The following is a 24,749-nucleotide window of genomic DNA, read 5'->3' on the forward strand; positions in this document are numbered from 1 at the left end:
TTTAAAATATACCTCTGAAGATAACCTCAACAAAGTTACACATTTGTAAAGGACACCGACCTACTCCGTCATATCTGATCCAACACACATCACCAGTCAGCCGAAAGTCTCTGCTGCTAGCGCTGCCTTTGCTTAAGTTTACTAATAATTTTATTACATGATAAGCTTTTTAAAAATAAAAGTAAATAACACAGGTCTGCAAAAAAATGGGTTCGGAATGTTCTATAAAAGTGTAGTGTCATTTCCGAAGTAATTTTTTGCGTAGAATCCGAATCCGGGGTTTAAATTGCTCTATCACGTCAGGACTTTGAGATATCCTAACCTAAAAGTGCAAAAAACGCTGTTTTTGCCCATTTTTGAGGTTATGTAGCTACGAAGATTTTGCTTTCCATAAAAAAGTAGACGTGGTATTTTAACTTCAAAATGCGATATCTCAGTGAAAAATAAAGATATTTAAGTAAACTCAACGGCATTTAAAAGAGGACGACTTATACTTTAAAATACTATGATTACTTTTTTATGAAGAGCAAAATCTTCGTAGCTACATAACCTCAAAAATGTTTACTTTTTTATGAATGAAGAGCAAAATCTGCGTAGCTACATAACCTCAAAAGTGGGCAAAAACAGCGTTTTGCACTTTTAGGTTAGGATATCTCAAAATCCTGACGTGATAGAGCAATTTAAACCCCGGATTTGGATTCTACGCAAAAAATTACTTCGAAAATGACCCTACTTTTTCCTAGAACAAAACGTTGTTGACCTGTGTAATTATTCAATTAGTCTCCGCTTCATTTGGCGTTAGTTGAGCGAAGTTGCAACCAAAACAACTCTGCTTTGTAACAATCCTGTCGAGAAGAAACGACTGAAACTAAAATTGTGAGTTCATCAGTAGTCGAAAGAGGAAATAGCGATTGAGGTTAGTCTACGTCACCGGAGCGAACTGAATTGTTATGGTACGCAACAAAGTATCATTCCATAAAATTTACGTTTTACGGTGTACAATTTATGCTGTAACAACAACATTAGCGCGAAAACCTATTATAAATATTCCATATTGTCTATAGTACAACGTTTCATATTCCCCCATATCTAGCATGTATGTAAATAAAACTTTGCAATGACTTACCGGCACCAACTCCAAGTTTTGCTCAAACGCGAATTTCGGCAGCGCCACATCCACTTCGCGCGCCATGCCCTCCTTTAGCGCATCGTCCAATGAATTTGGTGTCAGTTTGGCCAAAACACCATCCAAGTTATGGAAGGGTGGCAGAATGATGATCATCGAAATATCCGACTCCTTTTCGTTGTCATTGGAAGTGACGTAAGGCATCTCCAGCACGTAGGCTCCCAAGTTTTCGTCCAAAGCCAAATTGTAAGTGCCACGTTTATGCATCATGTCCACAAATGAATGTTTACTCTCTGATGTGTAGAAAATATCTTTTGTGGTGTCCTTCGGATCGAATTTCCTCGACCACTGACCCTTAAAATAGGCAGCATTCGCCAAAACTAATTGCGTCTGTGCATCGACATCGCCGGGATTCAACATGTCGGGAATTTCGTTTTGTGTCACATTGCCAATCCAATTATTGATTTGAATACGACTTTGTTCGGCATTATTACGAAAATCCACCGATTCCAGTTCCTCGTGGAAAATGTCTCTAACACAATCTGTTAGCGCAACGGATGTATCGAAGTAGATACGATCGGCACCGGCGAATTGCAGCGGCATCTTCTTGGCGCGCATTACACGACTTTTCTTCTCCAAATTGTAACCGCTCAGCACATGATTCTTATTCTTAGCCCATTGCAATGACAAAGCTTGGGTCAGCTCGGCTTCGGTTTGGCCGCGCGCACCAAAATAGGCCAGCAGTAGTGCATGATATGTGCTGTAGGGTGAGAAGAAGACATTCTCATTGGGTGTAGCCTTATTGATGGCTTGCAGCATGACTACTGTGAAGTTCTGTTGGCCGCGGTACAGATCCGAGCGCACGGTGCGCGGCACATCACTGATATCGCGTCCAATTTGGCAGGTCTCCTGGGCAAGGATGCAGGGCGTAAGGAAGCACACGACTAGCGTTAGAAACTGTAAACTTAATCGCGCCATTATTGTGTACTTTGTTGGCGGAGCACCTGTAATGAAATAACGAATTGTGGTGAAGTGATTGGGAATAGATAGACAGAAAGTTGAATTGTGAGAATTTGTACTGGTTTATTTAAATTCAAATGTTGAATAAAGCAATACACTGCAACTATGGGCTTTTGAACTGTGACAAACATGGAAAAAAGTAGAAAAACAATGGCCAACGCTTTTAGTGCAAACGACCTTGCCGTTGAGACAACGAACCGCATTTCAAATCGCTGACACATCGTCTGTGAAACAAAACAAAGGCGGCCAAATCGAATCGATACACGCACGGTGGGCCGCGTCGCCGCATTAGCGTGTTAGCATAACTAATGTACCAGTATTTTGTTTTTGTCTATTAATTTATTCCGTCAATTGACCAAATTTGCATGGCCACGACACCTGTAACAGCTGAGGCGTTCAAACGAACGAAACGTGACCCGACTACGAGGCGAGTGGCCGGTCTTCAACTTGACTCATTTTGTCAAAAATTTCGCAGCTGGGATTCTCGCTTGCAAATCCACAAACATGCGTCTCAACATATACATGCAAACGTACATACACATATATGTATTTAGACATTTCGCAAAACCACACAAAGCTGCGCATTCATGAGCTCCCCAATTTGCATGTATGCTTCGGGTATTTTGTAGATTATACAAATTACACAGAAAAAATGTCAGATTATGATTTTTGTATGAATGACACAATGCCAGCCTTGCCACTTAAGAAATCCCTAACATAAGACATTTTATCTTTTCGAGCAAAAAAAGTGTCAAGTTGCATAGCCTTGAAAGCCATGTCAACTTTGAGAGGCTTAGTTTGTTTGCATAATTGGAATTTGAAATTATCGAAGTCACAAACCAAAAAAAATATATATACATATGTATATATATATATCTTATTTATTTATAATAATTAAATAAGGCACTAGCTTAAAACAAAATAAAAAATTAAATATTTAAAATTTAATAAAAATTTTTTTTTGTTTGTTTTGTCTTATTTAGTACTCCACCCGCCATGCTTTCCTCATAAATATAAAGAGCTTTTTTCGAGATTTCGTATTCGTTTTGGCAGCACTGCACAGTGTAACGTTGCCGTATAAGCTGTGGTCAAAAATAATGTAGTATTGCCATACCTATCGCTCTGGCAGGCAGGAGTGTTAAATGTTGAAATTTGAAAAGGTCGAGCCAAGGAGCACCAGGAGATTTATAGGAGGAGCTTTTTCATGGCAGAAATACATTCGGAGGTTTGCCATTGCCTGCCGAGTGGCGACCGCTATTAGAAAAATGTTTTTCTTAATTTTGGTGTTTCACCGAGATTCGAACCAACTTTCTCTCTGTGGATTCCGAATGGTAATCACGCACAAACCCATTCGGCTACGACGGCCACCAGGAGATTTGGTGGCTCCTAAAACACTGAGGCTAAAAAGCCCATTGTATTTAAAGCTCTGGAAAGAGGGTAGATAGTCAAGGAGGGAAGGAGAAAAGTATCAGAGAAAGAGATAGGAAAGAATAGAGACGGAGATAGTTAGTTAGTCCTGTGAGAATTTTCCAGATCCTTTGGCAAATCTGTAAATATCCTTCAGTTTTAGAGAACGAATATTACTCATTCTCACGACATGGGAACCCAAAACTCGTAGCCGTGTTATTTGAAAGGCGATATAAATTGGCCCACAGTGAAAATATGAACCCAAATGTTAAAAAAAATCCGATTTTGATGAAATTAGGTGTACAATTTTATGTTAATCAGAATATCAATTATTCTAAAGATATTGTAGATGGACACTCCGCCACGCCCATTTTTAATAACTCGCGTGCAAAGAGCTTGCAAAAAAAATATGTACATACGTCCTGTTTTTCGAATGAAATCTGGCTCAAATCATGGCTTTACATAAAAAAGCATAGCCACGCACGCTTTCTTACATCAGCGTCATCACATTCGTTTTTTCTACCTTTAATTGTACTTGATACCTGATTAATAAATTATGCTTATTAGCTTCACTTCAAAACTAAACTAAAGCCATTCGAAATGATTTTATTTCAATCGACTCTTCATAAGTATGTGCAAAAAAGAAACTTAGCTTAGAGAAACACCCCATAATCTTAAATTTTAACTTTTAAATTCAAGCATAAACTTTTTGCTATTTTGACCACACTGCCAAAGACATCCCGAAACGGCTGCACCGATTTGAGATCTCTTATGCTGGGATTCACGGGATCGACCTGGCGTAGGTGGTCACGCTCATTTGCTAAAACGTCTGCTTTGGCTGGAAAATTACGTCGTACGTCCCTGATCCTTCCAGCAGGGATGAAGCGAGCCGCAGCAGCTGCGAGCACCTTGCGGAATGCGCGTTCTCCTACGCGCATATCAACGGTGAAGGTGTCCTCAGTGAAGCCGGCCCAATCAGCTTTGTTGAAGTTAATATAAGACCGGGTATTCGCGGAAACAAAGTCGGCAGGTCTGTCAACCGAGACGATAATGAGCAAGTGCCGGCCTATCAGGAGAAGTGGTAGCCGTTGAAGCATGAGACACCTGGTGGCCACACCATGAGGCCACATACAGTATAGACCACTCCCTATTTGACTTAAGGCCGAGACGATAATGAGCAAGTGCCGGCCTATCAGGAGAAGTGGTAGTCGTTGAGGCATGAGACACCTGGTGGCCACACCATGAGGCCACATACAGTATAGACCACTCCCTATTTGACTTAAGGCCCGTTGCACTTTTTGCTCCTAACCGAGCTGGAGTTAGGGTGGAGACGTTTATGGCAAACGCAGCAATTGGATACCTCTGGCACAGCGTTGAGTTCAATACCAGCTCTAAGGAGAAGTATTTGGAGTAAGATTGCTCCTGTGATGATAGAGGTGGGATGATAAACGGTTCACTAGACAGGGCTAGTTTACTGAGGGGCAGCACTTGGTCGGAAAAAACCCAAGTCATTCCGGTAACGTAAAACCGGCTGCCATGGGAATGTTTTATTATTAGTCATCATGAAATGGGTTAAAATGCTCAGAAAATCGCAGTAATAGTGAATAGACCTTTGTTCGACTGTATACAACGTTATGAAACGTTTCAAAGAAACAAAATCCGTGGAAATCGGGACGACCAAAACTGTTTTCGGATGCAGATGAACGGTGGATAATGCAACAAATTAAGAATAATCCAAATTGGAGAGCTCCTAAGCTCGTAATAAAAGTCGCCCAACACCTTAATATTAACTTCAACCCCAAAGGTATACGTATAGTTTGCGAAGAAATAATTATAATGAAAGAGTTGCACGAAAAAAACCTTTCATCAACGAGATTAATTGAGACAAGAGAGTAAAATTCGCAAAGTGTCATGGGGATAAGGATTTCGAGTTCTGGAAGCACATTTTATTTGCAGATGAAAAAAAAATTAGCATATTTAGAGATAGAGTCCATAAAAACACCTAATGAAGAGTTGCTGGAAAAAAACTTACGTCCTACAGTTAAACATGGGGTGGGTCGGTAATGGTATGGGGTTGTATGCCCGCTACTGGTGCTGGAAATTTATGCTTCAATAACGGCAATATGGACCACAAACAATACCTTACAATTATGAGAGAAAATTGGGTTCAAAATACTGAAAAGTTGGGAATTAAGGGCAGTTTTCAGTACTATGAAGACAACGAACCCAAGCATAAGGCACTTGATGCCCGTCTATGGCTTATGTACAACTGCCCTAAAGTACTTGAAACACCTCCACAATCTCCAGACAGCTATGTAATTGAACATCTATGGGCTCATTTTGAAGGCAAACTGAAAAACCTTGTTATTAGAAACAAGAAAGACATAGAAGATGTTATTAAAGAAGAGTGGGGAAAATAGATCCTTTAACATGCAAGAAGCTGGGGTTGAATCCATGCCAAGAAGACTGAGTGCTGTGAGAAAAAATAAAGGCTTTCCAATTGATTAATATATTGTTTTTCCTTAAATATTATTTGCCTAACTCTACTTTATATAAATGTCCGAGTTCTTTTTTGTCATGTATTTTGCTAAGTTTTTATGTTTGTATTTTCTATGTACGAATGCGCTTAAGTTTATTTATGTTTTTTGTAGTTTTGAAAAACACGCTAGATGAACGAAAATAAATGTGACCTATAAATGCATTAGATTTGCATTTTAATATACATTTTTTTATTTAAAACCATATCACTTGGGTGTACGAGGTCTTTATTGAGCCACTGTATTTCTAATTTTCAACGAAGTAAATTTAATTATAATAAATAAGTGCTTCTAGTTTTTAGAAAAAAGAAAAATTAGGCTTATTAAATTTTTGCCGAATCTAAGAATCCGGAGAGTCCCGAATTTTCGATTGCTTTGGTGTTCCACGTTTGAAGCTGGATTGGGCTCGCAATTTTCAGAATAGTTAGCAAATACAATACGTACTCGTACTACTTTTACGGTAAAATGTTGTAAAAATGTTGCAAAGGTTCTTTACGGAGATATTCAATGTTGCCCTACATTGTTACCAGATTCAAATTCCAAATACAAATGTTGCTGGCAGCATGTTTCGCTTGGCAGAATACACACTTGCGTGTTTATTAATGTACATACATACACATACACATGTATACTTATGTGTGTATTATTAACAAAAGCCTTTTACTCCATTTTTATGAAATTATTTTATTACATACAATTGTTTCATTCGCGGAACAGTAATAAAAAAACGACAATTACATATGTACATATGTATGTATGTATGTGATAACTTAAGCCAATTCAGTTGAATCATACAAGATATATATGGACATATGTATTTGTATTAGCAGTTTAATATTGTTACTAAGTAAAAGTATTGTGGACCAGCAGCGGCATTCAAATGCTGCAGTTAAAGTAATTACATCAAGCATAAAATCAATAACAAAAAGTTGAAAGTGAAAGTTTTTCAAAAGCAGAAGCGTGAAGCAAAAAAGAAAACAAAAGAAGGCAAATACAAGGTGGTCGAAATACAGGTATCTTTGATGTAATCAAATGCTGTTTTAACACTGACATATTTTCCTCGCAAAAGCGCTAGTCAAGAAGTGGGTGTTAGGGGTCTTTAATTTCAACAGGATGGAGTAAGCAATCGCTTGCTCGCAAATAATCGAAATTTCAATCAGCCGCGCATTAGTCCTTCAGATTTTTTTCCGGAATATTTATTTATTTATTCACGGCCATTTAAGACCTAAAAATTATAAATTATAATTTTCAATAAAATATTTCGGGAGAGCCCCGTTCTTAATATTAAAAATAAACTTAACTGTATGGCAATTTTTTTCCTTGTTCACTCCTCTCGGGAGCATAGGGCCTCGACAAGACTTGTTACTTGTGGTAATCTATTTGCTTTTTGACAGTGTAGGTGATTAGCCTGCCGCTATCAGTCCTAAGTAGAATGCTCGGAACAATGCCTTTTTACTACTTGGAGTGCCATCTGTGTGTCACATTTTTCTGGCAGAAGGATTGCGTAGATGGTTGAGGACTTCGCTAAAGTGGTGTATCTGTGTGCTTTTCTTTGTTTTTGCTTGTTTTTTTGTTTTTTTTTAGCAGACACAATGCAAATAATGCGCAAAATTGGACGCTAATGTGCGGGAGAAAGGATGGAAAGGATAAGTTTTTGCGATTTTTGAGATTTTTTTTGCTTTCTTTTTTTTTAGAAACAGGGAAAGTAGGCAAATTTGGAAAAGTTCGAGGACCATGCTTTACATGGAATGCGAACCCACAACCTTTGGGATGGCAGGCTCGTGCACTTACGTTATACAACCGACGCCAATGGCAATTAACCATTTTTAATTATTCAGCATTGAGATGTTAGTGTCGCATCATGCGTAAAGAATATGTCTAATAGCTCTATTTTGCAGTTCTTGCACTTTTCAAATTTTTGGATTAGATATTATATTGTATATAAACACGATTGAAGAACGGAATACAAATTTATGTTATCAGCGACGTTAAAATTGGCCACAAATAGGGTACAGTTCCCTGCGATTTGTCGCAGTTGGAAGAAAATCCCTCGTATATGGCGAAGTGCAAGCACAATTCCCAAGTAATTGAAAATTTTCATTTACATGGGATTTTTCGCTCGTTTGTTTCGCAGTTTGTAGATTTTCTCATTTTTTTACAGACTGTCGTCGAGATAAGATTAAGCGGAAAAATGATAAGTGTTAATAAAAAAATTATATACTCCTCTGGAGCACTCATTTTCGTATTTCCTAACAACTTAATATGAAAACGATTGCTCCTATTTTCCATCCATTCTTCCAAACCTGTTTTTTCCCTTTTTTCGTTTTTTTCTTAATACTATACATATGTAAATAACAAGAGCAATCGCGGCATCCGCTTTTTTGTTTCGATGTTAACAGTACGACGATCGCAACGAAATGATGGTTTAAGGAGTTGTATACAGTGTGTGTGCTACGAACTAAGCACAAATCACTGAGAATTGTGCCCTATTTGTGGCCACCTTAAGGCAAATACTGCGAAGGCATTCGGCCACAAAGTCACGGGAAAATTTATTGTTGAGAAAAAGCCTGTATTCGGACTACCCTGTACTGACATAAGTGAAGCGCTTTTGCACGAAACTCATTAAAGCAGTAACAGCAATCACCCACTAAAACGATATCGCCAAAATTCGAAAGATTTCGAAGCTGGGTTTTTAACCATTTCGGTTTTAAAGTTTTGATTTCGTATTAATATTATAAATGTAAGATTACGTAGAGTTATTAAATTGTGGTGAAAATGAAAAGTGCTTAAATCGACTTAAGCAAAAATTGAGGGTAGCGAGCTTCTCCTACAATTTGTGACGTACTTCCTCATTTTGTTCAAAAAACGGAGAGTTTTAAAACTCCCATAGATGGCAGCTGAATTTTTGGGAAGCTCGATCATGACAAAATTGGGCTTGCCTTCCATGCGGCGTTCGCTATGCGAAAAATTAGTTTTTTATATTTTGACGTTTCATACTTACAACAGTCACAACGGGCAGTCAAAAATTACTTTAGAAAGTAAGTATGTATACAATTTAAAGCAAGTCGACACAATTGTTTTTCAAACTTTTGCATCAATTTTCTCGTGAGACCCCCCAACAAGAGTTGAAAAATTTCTGAGCAAACCGACTCTGAAGATTTTGTTGTGAGATCGATCTTCCACCCCAGCTGCGAACTTTCCTAATAGTGTCGGGGCCAACGCGGCAGATTCATTTCATCTATAGCATAGTAGTAATGTTCGCGTTTAACGTGAAATCGCTGTCAAAATGCATACAAATTGCATTGCCCTGAAATGTGCGTGAAATTTCATATGTATCGCACGGCAAAGTACTACTCAGTTCTGGCCATGAAATCACCGCGCAACATGCCAGCAACAATTTTCATACCTATTCAAATGCGCATGTCATTTAAAATGGAGCGAATACTGGCAGTTCGTTTGCGTGTGAAGTGCCTGAGTTCAAATACTCCGAAGGCATGGCATTTTTAAGCGAACCATCTTCCCAAAGAGTGTAAGTAAATCTTCTTTAAATTTTTTGTGTGTCCATATGCATATACCTACATATGTATGTATGTGTATTAATTTGATAAAAACACTTTTCTTACTAAAATTTGGCAATTGCTACTGGGGTGTTTCTTCTCATTTAACAATCAACGTCGCTGGTGAAATTTAACGGCTTTGAAGTTAGTGCTAGCCTCATTAATCAAACTAACACCGAACCCATCAGAGTTTTAACAAAGTCGGTAAACTTATGTTCACTGGGTAGCTGTAAGCTATTTTTTATAATTTATTTTTTATCAAAGAGCCGAGAGAGAGGCAATGAAATTAGTGAAATTTTTCTTTGTAGTCTCATTTCAGATCACAATAGTCACTAATCACTGTTTATATATGAATGAGATCCCTTCATAAACTGGTGCGTTAATGTGCGTACATACATATGTACATATATATGTAAAATCGTTACTAATTATATATGTATGTATATGTAAATAGTTTTCAAATGGCCTACTAAAAAGTATTTAAGTGTGTACCAATTCCGAACTACTTCTACTAAAAATTTCAATTAGTCAATCTGACGTCACGGTTGTGTAAATTTAACTGCAATACACCGGTTACACCTGGAAAAACAATGAATCACGAAAGACAAATAATATTACAGTAGTTACAGGTATCACCCTATGGTACGTAGTATAGTCGTGTGCAACGGGGATACGTCTAGAGATCACGACACAGCTCATAAACCATGATGACGTTGATGGTGATGATGATGGTGGCTAAATATTGTGCAACGTCAGGTATGACTAATATGTGTTTAGTGAATAGCAGTCTGTGATTTAACGCCCACAAGGAATTTCATCGTAGGCACATATTTATAACTCAAATGCAAAAATAAAGAAAAACAAAAACGAATATAAACAAAGTTATCAAGATTTCATTATTCGGGAGACACGTCATCATGGTAACAAAAAAATGTTATTTTTCGGCAGCATGAGTGCCTACCTACGATAAAGGAGCACGATAAACTACTCAGCAAACAGTTTCTGCTTGGGTGCTACGGCAGGTTTCACCCTTCCAAGCACCTGCTTGAGCCAAAGTCGCTTCCCAGGCACGGCAGGTGACACCTCCTCCGACGGGATCCAGGACAAAACGAACAGACATCTACTGGGCCAGACAGTGTTTAGACAGACAATAAACGACATTCATCGGGAGACCAATACCACCTTCTTAAGCTCCCGACCATTGAATGCCGTAATCGGAGTCCAACCACCACCTACAGTAGATGAAGCGCTCCAGTTTCCCCGTGAGACCCGCGGAACACTGGCACAATTGCGTTCTGGATACTGTAGCAGGTTAAACTCCTGCTTAACCAGAATTGACCCCGACATACTAAACATATGTCCTAGAGGTGAAGCCACCCCGCACAACACTAACCAGCTTTTCTCATGCCCCACTAAACCCACTCATATCACACCCCTCTCCCTCTGGACCAGAGAACTGCAGCGGTGTACTGCTACTGCTTGCCCACCGCTTCAATACTCTGCTTCACGCATTTGAGCGGAAAGCAAAAGAGCGGTGTGTGTGCTGATCAATACCGCTATTACCGCGATTGCTGAGTGTATGAATATCTCGTATACTCGGGTGTTAGATTTGAAAGCAATCGTATATTCAACTTCGGCTAAGCGGTGTGACGTGTGAACTCTGGCAAATGAGGAAAACACCGCAAACACCGCGTCGTCATCCCTTGCAAATAGTGAGATAGCAGCGCACGGAAAAAAAGGATTTTTATAAATACATATGTAGCAGTATTTTTAAATGAAAAGTTTTTTCTTTATTGAAGCAGTGATATTATTTTATTATATTATTGTATATTACTATTAATTATGACAGAAAATAAAATGAACTTTAAAATAAAAATTGAAAACCAAATTCATTCTTTTACAAATTACTTATCGTACAAAAACAAATAATAATTTTTCTTTTAACTTACTTCTAAAGATACTTATATATAAAGATATAAAGAAAATATAATATTTACATTTGCAACTTATTGAAGTTTTTATGCATTGAATGCAAAAATAACAAATTGTCAACTGTTTTGGGCCCAATTCTATTTCGCTTTTCGGTTATAATGTTACCCGCTAATGAAAATGCATCGTATAATTGGAATTCCACCGAGTAGGACAATCATTTTTTAAGGAACTTGGTAACTTGTGCTGCAAATTTGCTTTCTTAAAATATCTCACAAGTTTCTTGCACGACTGTAGTAGTAGTTTGGAAACAATAATAATGTATGTTTGCAGTGTATGTATGTAGTGTAGTGTATGTGGCAACGTCGTTAACTCGTGCTAATCATTTATGTATTGAGTGAACGCGCGATGGCATAGATATTTTTTTGCGGTACTCTTTTGCTTGTGTGTTATGATCTATTTGTGCAGGCGGTGTTTTCAGTATTTTTGTCATTCGGTAGCGGTCATATGCAGCACCGCATAACCGAAGTGATCGCACAAGCGGTAGTTATAAACGAAGCAAAGACTGAACAAAGGACTCGGATGTACAAACGATATACATAGAACATTTACTGCTCTGTTGCGGTTCTGCTCAGCGCAGACACCGCTTAGTTTGCGTTGGTCGTACATATTGATACCGCTTTTTTTGTGAGTGGATCGCAAGTCAGAAAAATACCACCGCTTGCAGTTCTCTGCTCTGGACCCCAACTGTCGAAACAGCAAGTTTCTTGGGACTATCGTTAAATGAGTTAGACGAAGACGACGGCTTAGTATTGTTGCTACGACAACAACAATAACCTACGATACAGCGAAAGCCACTGGTTTCGAGCAGATACCCTTCAATTGAATTTAGTGCCACCACTACATCATGTTCTTTCGCTTCCCCACAAACGCACAGTGATTTTTAAGTAGGAGATTTTAGTAGGTGAACCTTTTGGTTAATTGATTGTCGGAAATTATAAAATATTCTTAAGAGCTTTGTCTAGCTTTCCTTAGAAAAATACTGCGCATTAAAAAATACGTAGTTTTTGTATGCGCAGAAGCGTTGACGATGACAACATCCGATGAAGCGACGCTTGGAGTATTTGAGAGAAAGATTCTGCGCAAGATTTTTGGACCTTTGGCAACGGCGAATATCGCAGGCGATGGAACGATGGGCTGTATGAGCTTTACGACGACATAGACATAGCGCAGCGAATAAAGATCCAGCGGTTACGCTGGCTGGGTCATGTCGTCCGAACGTATACAAACGCTCCGGCTCTGAAAGTATTCGATGTGGTACCAGCTGGTGGTAGCAGAGGAAGAGGAAGGCCTCCTCTGCGTTAGAAAGTTCAGGTGGAGAAGAACTTAGCTTCACTTGGTGTGTCCACGAGGAAGAAACGACTGGCGCGCTTTATTAAACTCGGCCAAAATCGCGTAAGCGGTTATCGCGCCAATTAAGAAGAGGAAGAAGTTTTTGTATGCAACCTATTTCTATTTCTTTTCCACTAATCAAATCTAGTCAATTCTATGTACACTAGTCCGAATTAGCTTCAAATCAGATTTTATTTAGAGGTTTCTCCAGAGTACAATCTAAAGTTTCGTGCAGATGCTTTTGAATATTTTACTGTTTTACAAATATGTTTACGAACGCACACTAAGCAATTATTAAGCAAAGAATTTCAAATATGCCTGCCTTTATGGCAAAATTTTTCCGAATTCAAAGAGCTATTTGAAAATATTAACCACAATTATAGATGCATAGACCGTTCCTACGACAGTCGGTTCTACGTTATTGGAATGGCCCGGATTTATATTCGGCCAAGGACTGTGACTCCGGTTACATTACCCGTGCATGTATGGGGAATGTTTATGCTGCTACAACAACAATAACGCTTAGCTTAACCCTTTTGTAATACGTAACTTATCTAAAGCTTTTAATTTCGAGAAACTCTATTTTTAAAATCACCACCCAACTTTTATAGCTACTCCATTTACTTTAATGTTTCTTGACTGGGTAGGGAGACGTTTTGTGCGAAAAACAGATTTTGCCCATGTTCAATGAAATAAGATTTAAATTTATAATCTCTCCTGGCCGTTCCTTAATTCGTGCTGCGGTTGGTACTATCATACACGACAAATGAATGGGCTTCCCCTCAAATGACTTATGTCGCAACTGCAGAGATGAGACACCTACTGCTCTGCATTGGTAAAAACCCGACAGATCCATCTCTGCAAATATTTCTTGCAATGCTTAACATTGCATTCGGGGACATTGGGGATTTCCAACACATTGTAAAGGAAACTCACTACATAGGGAACTAAACGAGCGTGGAAAGTGGCAGCAACCGAAACCTAACCTAACCTATATTGACTGGTACAAAAATCCCTGAAAGGTGTTTAGGCTAAGCGTCTCATTCAATTTTTATTCTGCTTCTTGAAGTTATCATACAAATGGAAATATTTTTTAAGATATATTAATTTAAATGGCAGAAATACGCTTGACGGTTTCACAGACTTTCATTTACTTGTACATCTAGTTTATTTTAGAGCCGTCTTTCTGCAGAGAGATGCTTCTTTTCGGTAACTAGAACTCTATAGCGTTAAGCCATACATGTACGGGGAGTGCTGCTGGAGGGACAGTCATTGGCCGGATATATGTATAGTAAAGCCGGATCATTTCGGTAACGTAAAACCGACTGTAGGGGTAAGGGTGAAGTTTGTGTTGTTTACTTATTTTCAAGATCTTAAAAGTAATGCTCCACATTACGGGTAAAGCCTACTGAATATCCGCTTTCCATTAGTTAGTCAGAAATTTGAAGGAGATATCGTACCAACGTTGAGAACACTCTCAAATTACTGGCTGCGAGTGAGATCAGTAGAGCTAATTGAAGACCTAAGAGTGGTTTTTGGTGTAGTTCTCACGTTTATCGCTCATACTTACTACATAGTTTCCAAATCATATTCTATGCTGGCTTTTGTTCATCATAATTGTTCATGCTTTTCTGATCTTTATACTTCTAAAAGCCCTTTATAGGGCTTTTGTTAGATCACGTTTAGAATATATCACTTTGATTTGGTGGCCATACCACGCTACCTACGTAAATACAATTGACCGGATTCAGCAATCATTTATATGCTTGATCGTGTCGGCTCTAGAAGTCACTCCTATTCCAAAACATAGTACGAGATTTCTGTTCCTATACCTAAAGTATTTCAATACCAGAAGGGAATTTTTGTTTGGCTCTTTTGCGGCTAATGTCTTAGGAGGCCATGTTGACTGGCCTGTCCATTTCGCAGGCTTCGGCATGTCGACATATTTTTAATTTGAAAAACTAAATATTATTAGACTCTTTATGTTTAAGGAATAATTTTAAATAATTTAAAATAAATAGACATTCTCCATAAATGTTTGGGGAGTGCTGCTGGAATGAGAATCCATAGCCGGATATAAACCCGGGTCTTTCCGGTAACTAAGAACCGATGTCGTTGGAGCGCCTACATTGTCGTTTCATCTTGGTCGGAGTGGTACTTAAGAATAGTTTGGAACTCTTTTGGAACAATATGGCTTGACCAAACACAAAACTATTAACAAACTTGTTTTGAAGTGCACACCTATACCTTTATATCGCCGTGTTGAATAAGCCAATATGGTGTTCCGCGTAAGATATGGCTTACTATTTAACATTAGTGTACTTGTTTATACAATATGTAGCTGTATGTATATGTATTAAAGTGAACATGCTCGCTTATAAAGTTATACTTAATGAATCCCATACTTGTTTGAATGCCATTTCACTTGGGGAATTCCGTGCGATTGATGAGTTTTAACATTTTTTTGCATACTACTTAATTTTGTTTCAGTTTTGCCGATCGGGAAATCCTCAATTAGTGTTCGTGCTATTAATTTGCTAAACTCATAAATATTTTGTTTACAATATGCCCACATGTGTATATAGATATAGTACGACCTGTATAAACGTGTATGAATGGGAATTTGCGAACAAATATCTGACGAAAATTACGCCCTACAATGTAAAGTTGGAGAGTATAATAATAATATAAGTACACATGTGCTCACATAGTAAGTCAGTTTATCTCTTTTCACTGCTCGCAAAATTTTTCATGCTGAAATTCTACCAATAATTTTTTATAAAAATAGAGTTAAACTACTTTCAAAAAATTGTCATTCAAATTTTCAACTTTTTAATCAGAATATTTAGTAAGCTTCTGGGTATGCATTTTTATAGTCCATTTAATTTGAGGATAATAGAGTCTAAGTTAGAAAACGCTCAAAATTGGGTTCTTTTTGGCAGGCGATGTTGAGAATTTTCTTCGATGTAAAAGACTTCCGTGTATATGCGCCGACTAATGCGTCAACAGCTGCAGTAAGGAATACAGTTCAGAAGTTATTTGTATACGGGAATAAGAGTATATTTATTGTCACCTGGAACGTAAAAGGCAGTAACTAACAACAAACCTAAAATTCACTTTTTGATGATGCGTTTCCTGGCAATAACTTTTAGAAAAAAATTTACACTTTCTTAAAAGGTATTATTATTATTATTAGAAGGCCATTACGCACTGCGACCAGAGCTGATCTATTGTGAAAGGCCTATTTTGTAACCCTAGAGTTTTAGGCTTTTTAGAAATTTTAGCACAGTTTTGGGTTTGTTGTTCCAAAGATTGCATGGAGATACTACGATACCACCAAAGTGGTAAATTCTTTGTCTGCCCAACGCAGGACATTCACAAAGCACATGTTCTGAGCTTTCTATGTCCATTTCGCAAAAGCGGCAGACATTGGTCTCGGATAGACCAATAGATAGATGGTAGCTCAGGCTGCAGTGACCTGTAAGGTATCCGGTTAAAAGGCGCAGATCTACTCTGTTTAGTGAGAGAAGTTTGTCAGATATTCCTTTGTTGGGACTTAGGAATAGTTTGGCTTGACGCTGACCGGCACAGTTTAGCCAGTGTGCGGCAAGTTTTCTTTCTTCCCATTTCCTAAGGAATTCATTAATGTGGCCTTTTGTCAGTCCACAGAAAGGCTCAGGACCAGTAAGTTGCATATTTGCTCCTTGTTTTGCAAGGTCGTCAGCCATTTCATTTCCCTCATGTCCTTCATGTCCCGGAATCCAGCATAGTGTTACTATGTTGAGGTTTCCTAACGTGTTTAGGAGGTTTAGGCAATCATTTACCAATTTAGAGGTGATAGTTGTTGATAGAAGGGCTTTTAGAGCCGCTTGGCTATCTGAAAGTATGTAGATCTGAGTACCTCTCATTCTCCTTCTAAGGCATTCTCTCACACATATTTCAATGGCATGTATTTCTGCCTGGAATATTGTTGGGTAGGATCCCATCGGAATCGATTTTTTGAATTTGGGCCCATTGATTCCTGCCCCTGTTCTACCATTTTACAATTTGGACCCGTCAGTAAACCATAGCTGGGAGCCAGGTTTGAAAGTGATAGAGTTAGTTCTCCAGTCTGTTCGTTCATTGATAATAACTTGGAAGTTCCTGAAGAGTATTGGTTTGGGTGATAGTAATATATCATCCCTATGAAGAATGGGACTATGTAGGAAGTCTTCTAAGATCTTTAAATGTCCTTTCATATCCCCACTTTTAAGTTCAGATATACCTTTTAATCTTAAGGCACTCGAGCGAGCTTCCCTTTCAATTAGAATTGGAAGCGGTGGTATGTTCAGAAGCACACCCAATGCATCCGTGGGACATGTTTTCATAAAGGTAACTCGACTTTGTTATTTTATGAAAATGTGTCAAATGAGTTTTCTTTCTAAAATAGTTTTTATTTTATTGCGTTTTGGGCATCTCCTGTAAAATTTGTGTTTGTTATTTACGGCTTTTGGCATTTCAAGTGGCGATATTAAAAATCCGTCTGCCCTTCTGAAACAAAAACAAATTCTCTCGCGTATCTGTCTCTCCCCCTTCTGTCTAAGTTTCCTAAGGGCCGTTTTTGTAATGATAAATCTTACTAGGACTGGTAGTTTACCTATCAACTTATACACTGGCAACTGATGGCAAGTTCTCATCCGAGGCTTTGCACAACTTTTCATTAGGGGGGATTTTCAAGTGGTGGGTCCCAAACCCAGCGCACAACCAGATATCCTGGGATGCTTCGCCTTCTCACGTTGGCTCACTCCCGAACGGGTGTTCGGAATCTACCCAGAGGATACTTGGACTTATCCCGGAAGTTGGGAGTTGCTTGAACCATATGTAGAAGAATCGTCCTGGCTACTCCCAAGTGAATGGCGATAAGTAACTTTCCCCACTTGCGTGGACTTCTCAATACCAGCAGCGCCCTCAGAATTGGGAAGGACCTCTCCGAGCCGTTTGATACTAAACGAGGTTTCGCTGTCGAGTGACTTCTTTAACCTGATGTTGGAGAGCATATATTTAAGAATACACACAGAAAACTTAATATCGTTCCGGTGAATATTTTCGAAGTTATGGTACACGCAAATTTGAAAAGGCGTTTCAGACTTAGACTGTGCTTTTCAAACTTTAAACGCGTTTTTCTCAAAATGGTGTTTTCAAATTAGTCTCAAATTTTAACACAAGCTTCTTAAATATATTTTTAAGTTATTAATCGATGGTTTTTTCTCACTGATAAATATTTTTTTTATAAACAATTTAAGACCGAAATTTTCGCCAAAAATCGTTTTTTTTTTTTTAAGTACCGCCGTTTTGTCAAAAAAATGTATTTTGCTTATTCCTTCTATTAATTACTAGATTTAACATTACTTTACGGAAATCTGTTTGGTTTTTAATTTCAGAGGATCCAGTTCAGAGACATAATGGTCACTGCAAAACATCTTTTTTGAGAGGAGCTCCCGGAAATCAGCTGTAGCTTCTTTCCAAATAAATATGCAAGTTAAAAGATAACATAATAGGTGTACACATTTTTAGATCGATAAATTTAAAAGGTTTCTCAGAAAAAATTCTGGAAAATTCGCTTTTTTCGGCCTTCTAACTGTCAATCTGGAATCGGCTGGAGAGTTACTTGCCAAATTATTGTACTCCAGCTAGCGCTGCTACTCTCACTACTACTACTACTCCTATAGCTGCTACTTGAGCCGTGTTCGTTTTGGTTTTGTTAGATGCATTTTGTATGCGTTTTCCGGTGTTATACTGAAAGTATAACCGACAAATTGGGTATGTCCGTACCCTGCAAGTTGGAAGTATGGTTGAATACAACTTAAAATTATATAATATTTTTTATAGTTCTTGAACCCTCTAACTTTTTATATTAAAAGTCCATAAATGTATGACATACATACGCGGTAACTAAGAAAAGAATGTTTGTACTTCAGAATTTTATTTCAATATTTTTTATTTAAATATTGAGCGAGCAGCAACAGTGTTTACGCATAAGTAGATACAAACAAGCTGGATATTTCCAAGAATATATCAAGTGATTAATATTTATGATACTTGAAACAATGTCTCTGATAGACAACAGAAATCTATATTTTTACTGGTTGTGCTCGTCGTTAATTCAGTGGTTTTGAACCTTTTCCATTTTTAAATATTTGGGACAGATAAAACAGCTGCACTAATTACCTCATTATATGTAAAAACCAAGCTTTTCCCCAGGTTTTTCCAGTGTGCGATAGCCTGTGTTTTCAAGATTTTGTTGTTGTCGCATTATCACTCGCCTACTTGCTAAAATTCGTGAAAATAAAAAAAGGTTCAAAACCATTGAATCATCGACGATGGAAACCACAACATTAAAAATTTAGATTTCTGTTGTCTGTTGTTGTATATGTAATACTTTAGCGTAATGTTATTGGAATTTACCCTTAACGCTTTAATTGTTTATGTCGAGTATACTCGTCAGAGCGTAACGAAAATTTTTCGCATAATGTCGAGTATACTCGTCGTGAAGATAAAAAAATCGCTTCATATTAGGTAGTACCGCTACAAAATGATTTTTTCAACTCAAGTTATAAGAGTATTGAAAATTTTATTGACAGGAAAAGTAATATTAAATAGTTTTATTCTTTTGAGGAATAAAATTGTGAAATGTAATTTTAATTATCCCTATCAGAATCTCTCTTGCCAACAAGTGCTACTTTGGACTATGTAGGCAATTGGGTAGTAAAGTCCTCTCTCAACGAACAAAACTAACACTCCACAAGGCTCTCAACATGCCCGTCGTAACGTATGGCGCAGAAGCGGGGACGATGGCAACATCCAAGGAAGCGACGCTTGGAGTGTTTGAGAGAAAGATTCTGCGCAAGATTTTTGGACCTTTGCACGTTGGCAAAGGCGAATATCGCAGGCAATGGAGCATTGAGCTTTATGAGCTTTACGACGACATAGACATAGCGCAGCGAATAAAGATCCAGCGGTTACGCTGGCTGGGTCATGTTGTCCGAACGTATACAAACGCTCCGGCTCTGAAAGTATTCGATGTGGTACCAGCTGGTGGTAGCAGAGGAAGAGAAAGGCCTCCTCTGCGTTAGAAAGATCAGGTGGAGAAGGACTTGGCTTCACTTGGTGTGTCCAATTGGCGCCGGTTAGCACGAGAAAGAAACGACTGTTTGTTTTGTTTGTTAAACTCGGCCAAAATCGCGTAAACGGTTATCGCGCCAATTAAGAAGAAGAAGAAGTAGTAGTAGAATTCAGATATTGGTGCCCAATATGCGAGGTAGCATTATGTGCTGCACCTTGGCTTAAAAACTATCATTACGCTTAACTTGAATTTTTAGTTTTGTAACTTAGATTTCTTGAAATTCATTTGATCTTTAATTGCTTATGTTTTCATTCCTATAATGCCTTAATTTTATCTCTATGTGATATAATTTTTATCAACGAAATTAATTAGTTAATAACGAATAAAAATATATATTTTCCAAAAGAACAACATTTGATTTTTAGTAATAGTCTCTTTATGTCAAAACTTGATCCGTCACTTCCAACAAGAGAACTGTGGCGCAACCTAAAAATATTTAAAATTCATGGCAAGGAAAGTCCCGAATGTGAGATTGACTTTGATGAACTTAATGACTAAATGACTTTATTAGTGTTGGTCAGAAAACAAATTGTGCTCCTATTTCAAAAGATTCCTCATCTTGTTCTACTCTAAAAGAACAGTTTCAATTTATGACAGTTAGTGAAGTAGATGTCCTGAAAGCTTTATCCAAAATAAAGTCTAATGCTGTAGGCGATGATGGCATCTCGCTAAAATACGTACATATAAACATCCAATATATAATAGGATCCCTTACCCATATAATAAACCATTGCTTGACTAGTTCATGTTTCCCAGCAGTATGGAAAGAGACTATAGTTTTCCCATTCGCAAAAAAGACAAATGCTACTTATGCTGGTGACTATAGACCTATCAGCATACTGCCCACATTTTCCAAAATTTGCCACGCAAATTTCTTCATTTGTACAGGACAATCGTCTACTCTCTCCACTACAATCTGGCTTCAAACAAAGTCACAGTTGCTCGACAGCAATGGTTAAAATACTGGACAATATTACAATTAGTTTTGACAACGGAGACTTGACTCTATTTTATTTACTTGATTTTTCTAAAGCATTTGACTCAGTGGATCATAAATTGTTAAGTTTGAAGCTTAAACACTATTTGGGCTTCAAAGACAATGCGGTGAAGTTCATGAGAAGCTACCTTGGTGGCAGAATGCATAAGGTCAAGATCAGTAAATTAACATCTCAGTCTAGATATGTACACACTGGTGTTCCGCAAGGGTCTATACTTGACCCACTTTTATTCAGTTTTTTGTCAACGATGTTTTTACCGTTTGTCAGTATATGAATGTCCATGCGCATGCTGATGATATACAATTGTACTTGTCCAGTCGTATTGGTCTCGTTGGAGATTTATGTTTAAAAATAAACAGTGATTTGTCTGCTTTTTCTGTTTGGGCTAATGATAACTCTTTATTTTTGAATGCGTCAAAGTCATATGGCTTACCTATATGTAAAAGTGGGTGTATGTTGACAATATCCGTAAATTGTGAATAGGTACTAGTTCCCTTACCTTTACGGAAAAGGTTAAAAATTTGGTAAGCTAAGAGTCTCTGCAATATTCACGCCAGAGAAAACGAGGCGCAAATTAGTTCTCTAGCTAAAAATGCCTCTCATTACCTACTCTGAGGTGGTATTCAGCAAACTTGACTCCACATCCTGCCATAAACTTAATGTGGTATTTAATAATCCCACACGGTATGTACACATATATGTATAGGGTGGGCCATGTAAAATTTGCTTTTTGAATCGGCTATAAAAAAAAACTAATCAATATTTTTTCAATTTTTTTTTTTTATTTTGAAGATTGAACACTGTCATTTATGAATGAAAAATAATATCGTTCAAATGACTGCCACGACTGGCTTTACAGTAGGCCATTCGATCAACCCAATTTTTAGGCACATTTTCGATTGTTTGGGCTCCAATTTCATGAATGGCAACTTTGATTTCGTGTTTTAAAGCATCAATCGTCTCTGGATGGTTCGCATAGCATTTGTTCTTAACGGCTTCCCACAAAAAATAGTCCAACGGGCTTAAATCACAGCTCCGAGGCGGCCAATTTCGTAAATGTCAAACCTTTAAGTAAATTATGAACACATTTGACATGTCGTTTGTGTTACCATTCTCAAAAAAAATAGGTGGTTCAAAAAGCAAACGCTATATGGTCCACCCTGTATATGGGATTGGTAGATATGATCACATACTGGGCTGTTGCCTTAACAATTATTTGTCTGCTAGAAATTGCATATTTATGTGCAAACTTACATTATTCAAGTCTCCTCCCCACCTGACAGATCATCATCTAGATTATTCTTTATTAACGCTGTTAAAGTGTGGAACTCATTAGCCGACACTGTGAAGGCTGGCTTAGCAGATTTTAGGGCACTAAATTTCTCTCTATACTATATTTTCTAATTACTACTTTTGTTTTTTCTTTTCTAAATTCCTCTTTTCCTTTCCTTCTACCAAAGCCTTATCTTCTTATTATTATAGTTAAGGTACATATGTACATATGAATATTGGATTGATTTATTAATGAACTGGTGAATAAATTTAGACTAAGAAACTTTCATGTTAAAATCATTCTAGTTGTGCAAGAATATATTAATGTTGAAGTACTATAAAAAGACCTTAGTCTTAATCTGTACTATTTATATAAATAAATAAATAAACACTCAACTTCGCTAGAAAGTAATTAAGCAGACAGAAAAAGTTTTTGGAAATAAAAGTAACCAGTTAAAGGGTTAAGCGCATTACACTGAAAAACACGAATATTTTTTAATTTTTCCTAGTGTCTGTATCATTTAACTCTAGACATAAATAAATAATCCAAACAATCCGGTTTAATCCAAGCGGTTAATGTGATAATTTTTATGCAAATAAATATTTTTTTCGTTACACAAATGCGCACACCTTGAGATATATACCACATTGCGTTTTTTTTACTGTTGACGACAAAACTCTTTTATATTTTAATACTTTGTCTTGCTCCACTACTCTACAAAAAGTACAAACAAAAGCCTATAGTATGCGAAACTGCCGAAAAAAATGGAGTAAAACTGCACAAAACAATACGAAGCCGGATCTTCGGCGCGTAAGCAGCTAAGTACACAGCTGGATAAATATGTAGGTTGGTAGGAAGTGAAAACCGGAAAACCGCACAAAACAAGTGAAATTTAAATTTGATTCAGTGTCACTTACAGTCTTATTTACAGAGATACATATATGAAATTGCAATTGTGCATACATACATACATACATACAAGTGTGTACAGTAAAATTGTTTAAGAAAGGCATCTGAGTAATTGTTCAAAGTTTAAGTTAGAGGAGTTGAATATTTTTCAATATTTAACCGCCTATCTATAACAAATACATTCATACGTACATACATACGTATGTGAAATCTCGAGCGACTCAAAGGTCTTAGCGCTTTCTACGTTTCGATAAGAAAAAACACAATTTTATGGTTTGAAGTATACCTTATTATTTCGTATAGTCTCCATGAACATTAATACACTTGTTTTAAGGGGGAAGTCTACTGTGACAAGGGAAAAAACAGGCTTATTTTCCGGATTTTATTTCTAACAAAACATTGCTCGTACATAAAATCTATTTAAACTCTTATCTTTATTATATATTTAAGTTTTTGAAAAAAAAATTTTAAGTCAAAATATTCAAAATGGCCGCTGTGGCACTTCTGCAAGCGCAGGTCCGCTTTTCTATACGGTGTACACGATATCTCGAGTTCTGATAAATGAATCAGCTTAAAAATTTAATTATATATTCTCTGTAATAGTGTCTCTCGTCTGACATAGGATTTTTTTGATATCGTTATTTGTTAAATTGTTATAAACAATAGTAACATCAATTTTAGGCAAAAAAAAAGAAAAAAATTTCAAGAATTTTTTTTTCAACGCCAAAATTTTTTATCGACATAATCCTACGTCAGACGAGAGTCAATACTATGTATATGATAACAATATTTTGTTTTTTTGTTTTAGATCACCGAAACGTAAGATTTCATGTACACCGTTTAGGTACCTAAGAAAAGCGGACCTGCGCTTGCAGAAGTGCCACAGCGGCCATTTTGAATATTTTGACTTAAAATTTTTTTTTCAAAAACTTAAATATATAATAAAGATAAGAGTTTAAATAGATTTTATGTACGAGCAATATTTTGTTAGAAATAAAATCCGGAAAATAAGCCTGTTTTTTCCCTTGTCACAGTAGACTTCCCCCTTAACAAGATTCCAATTTATGAATTGCATCCTTGATGTGAGAATTTGGAAAAGCTGCAGAATACGCTTCCACAGCTGTTATGACCTGATCATTTGATGAAAAACGCTTTGCATGCATGATTTTTGTTAGGTCTGGAAATAGATGGAAGTCGCTAGGGGCCAAATCTGGTAAGTACATATAAATTATAAATATAAATTCGAACTTTACTTCATGGATGACAAAATGCTCTCTTGGCAGCATTGACTCGGTGTATTGTCCTGATAAAAAACAATTTTTTTCTTTTGCAAACTGGGTCTTTTCACGATTTTTTCCCTTCAGCTGGTGTAAAAGGTTATAATAATTTTCAGAATTTATTGTTTTGCCTATTTGCAAGTAATCCACAAGCAAAATTCT

At 37.2% G+C, this 24,749-nt stretch overlaps 1 protein-coding gene across 1 annotated transcript in view; it reads right to left on the reverse strand.

Moving 5' to 3' along the window:
* LOC129251883 (serine protease inhibitor 88Ea) overlaps positions 1-24,749 on the reverse strand; it is a 34,055-nt gene that overhangs the window by 2,044 nt on the left and 7,262 nt on the right. The window contains exon 2 of the mRNA XM_054890867.1: positions 1,127-2,130. Coding sequence (XP_054746842.1) covers positions 1,127-2,104 — 978 coding nt within the window. The 5' untranslated portion in view covers positions 2,105-2,130. The remainder of the gene's footprint in view (positions 1-1,126; positions 2,131-24,749) is intronic.

Source organism: Anastrepha obliqua, chromosome 1 (assembly GCF_027943255.1).
Source record: "Anastrepha obliqua isolate idAnaObli1 chromosome 1, idAnaObli1_1.0, whole genome shotgun sequence".
NCBI lineage: Eukaryota > Metazoa > Arthropoda > Insecta > Diptera > Tephritidae > Anastrepha > Anastrepha obliqua.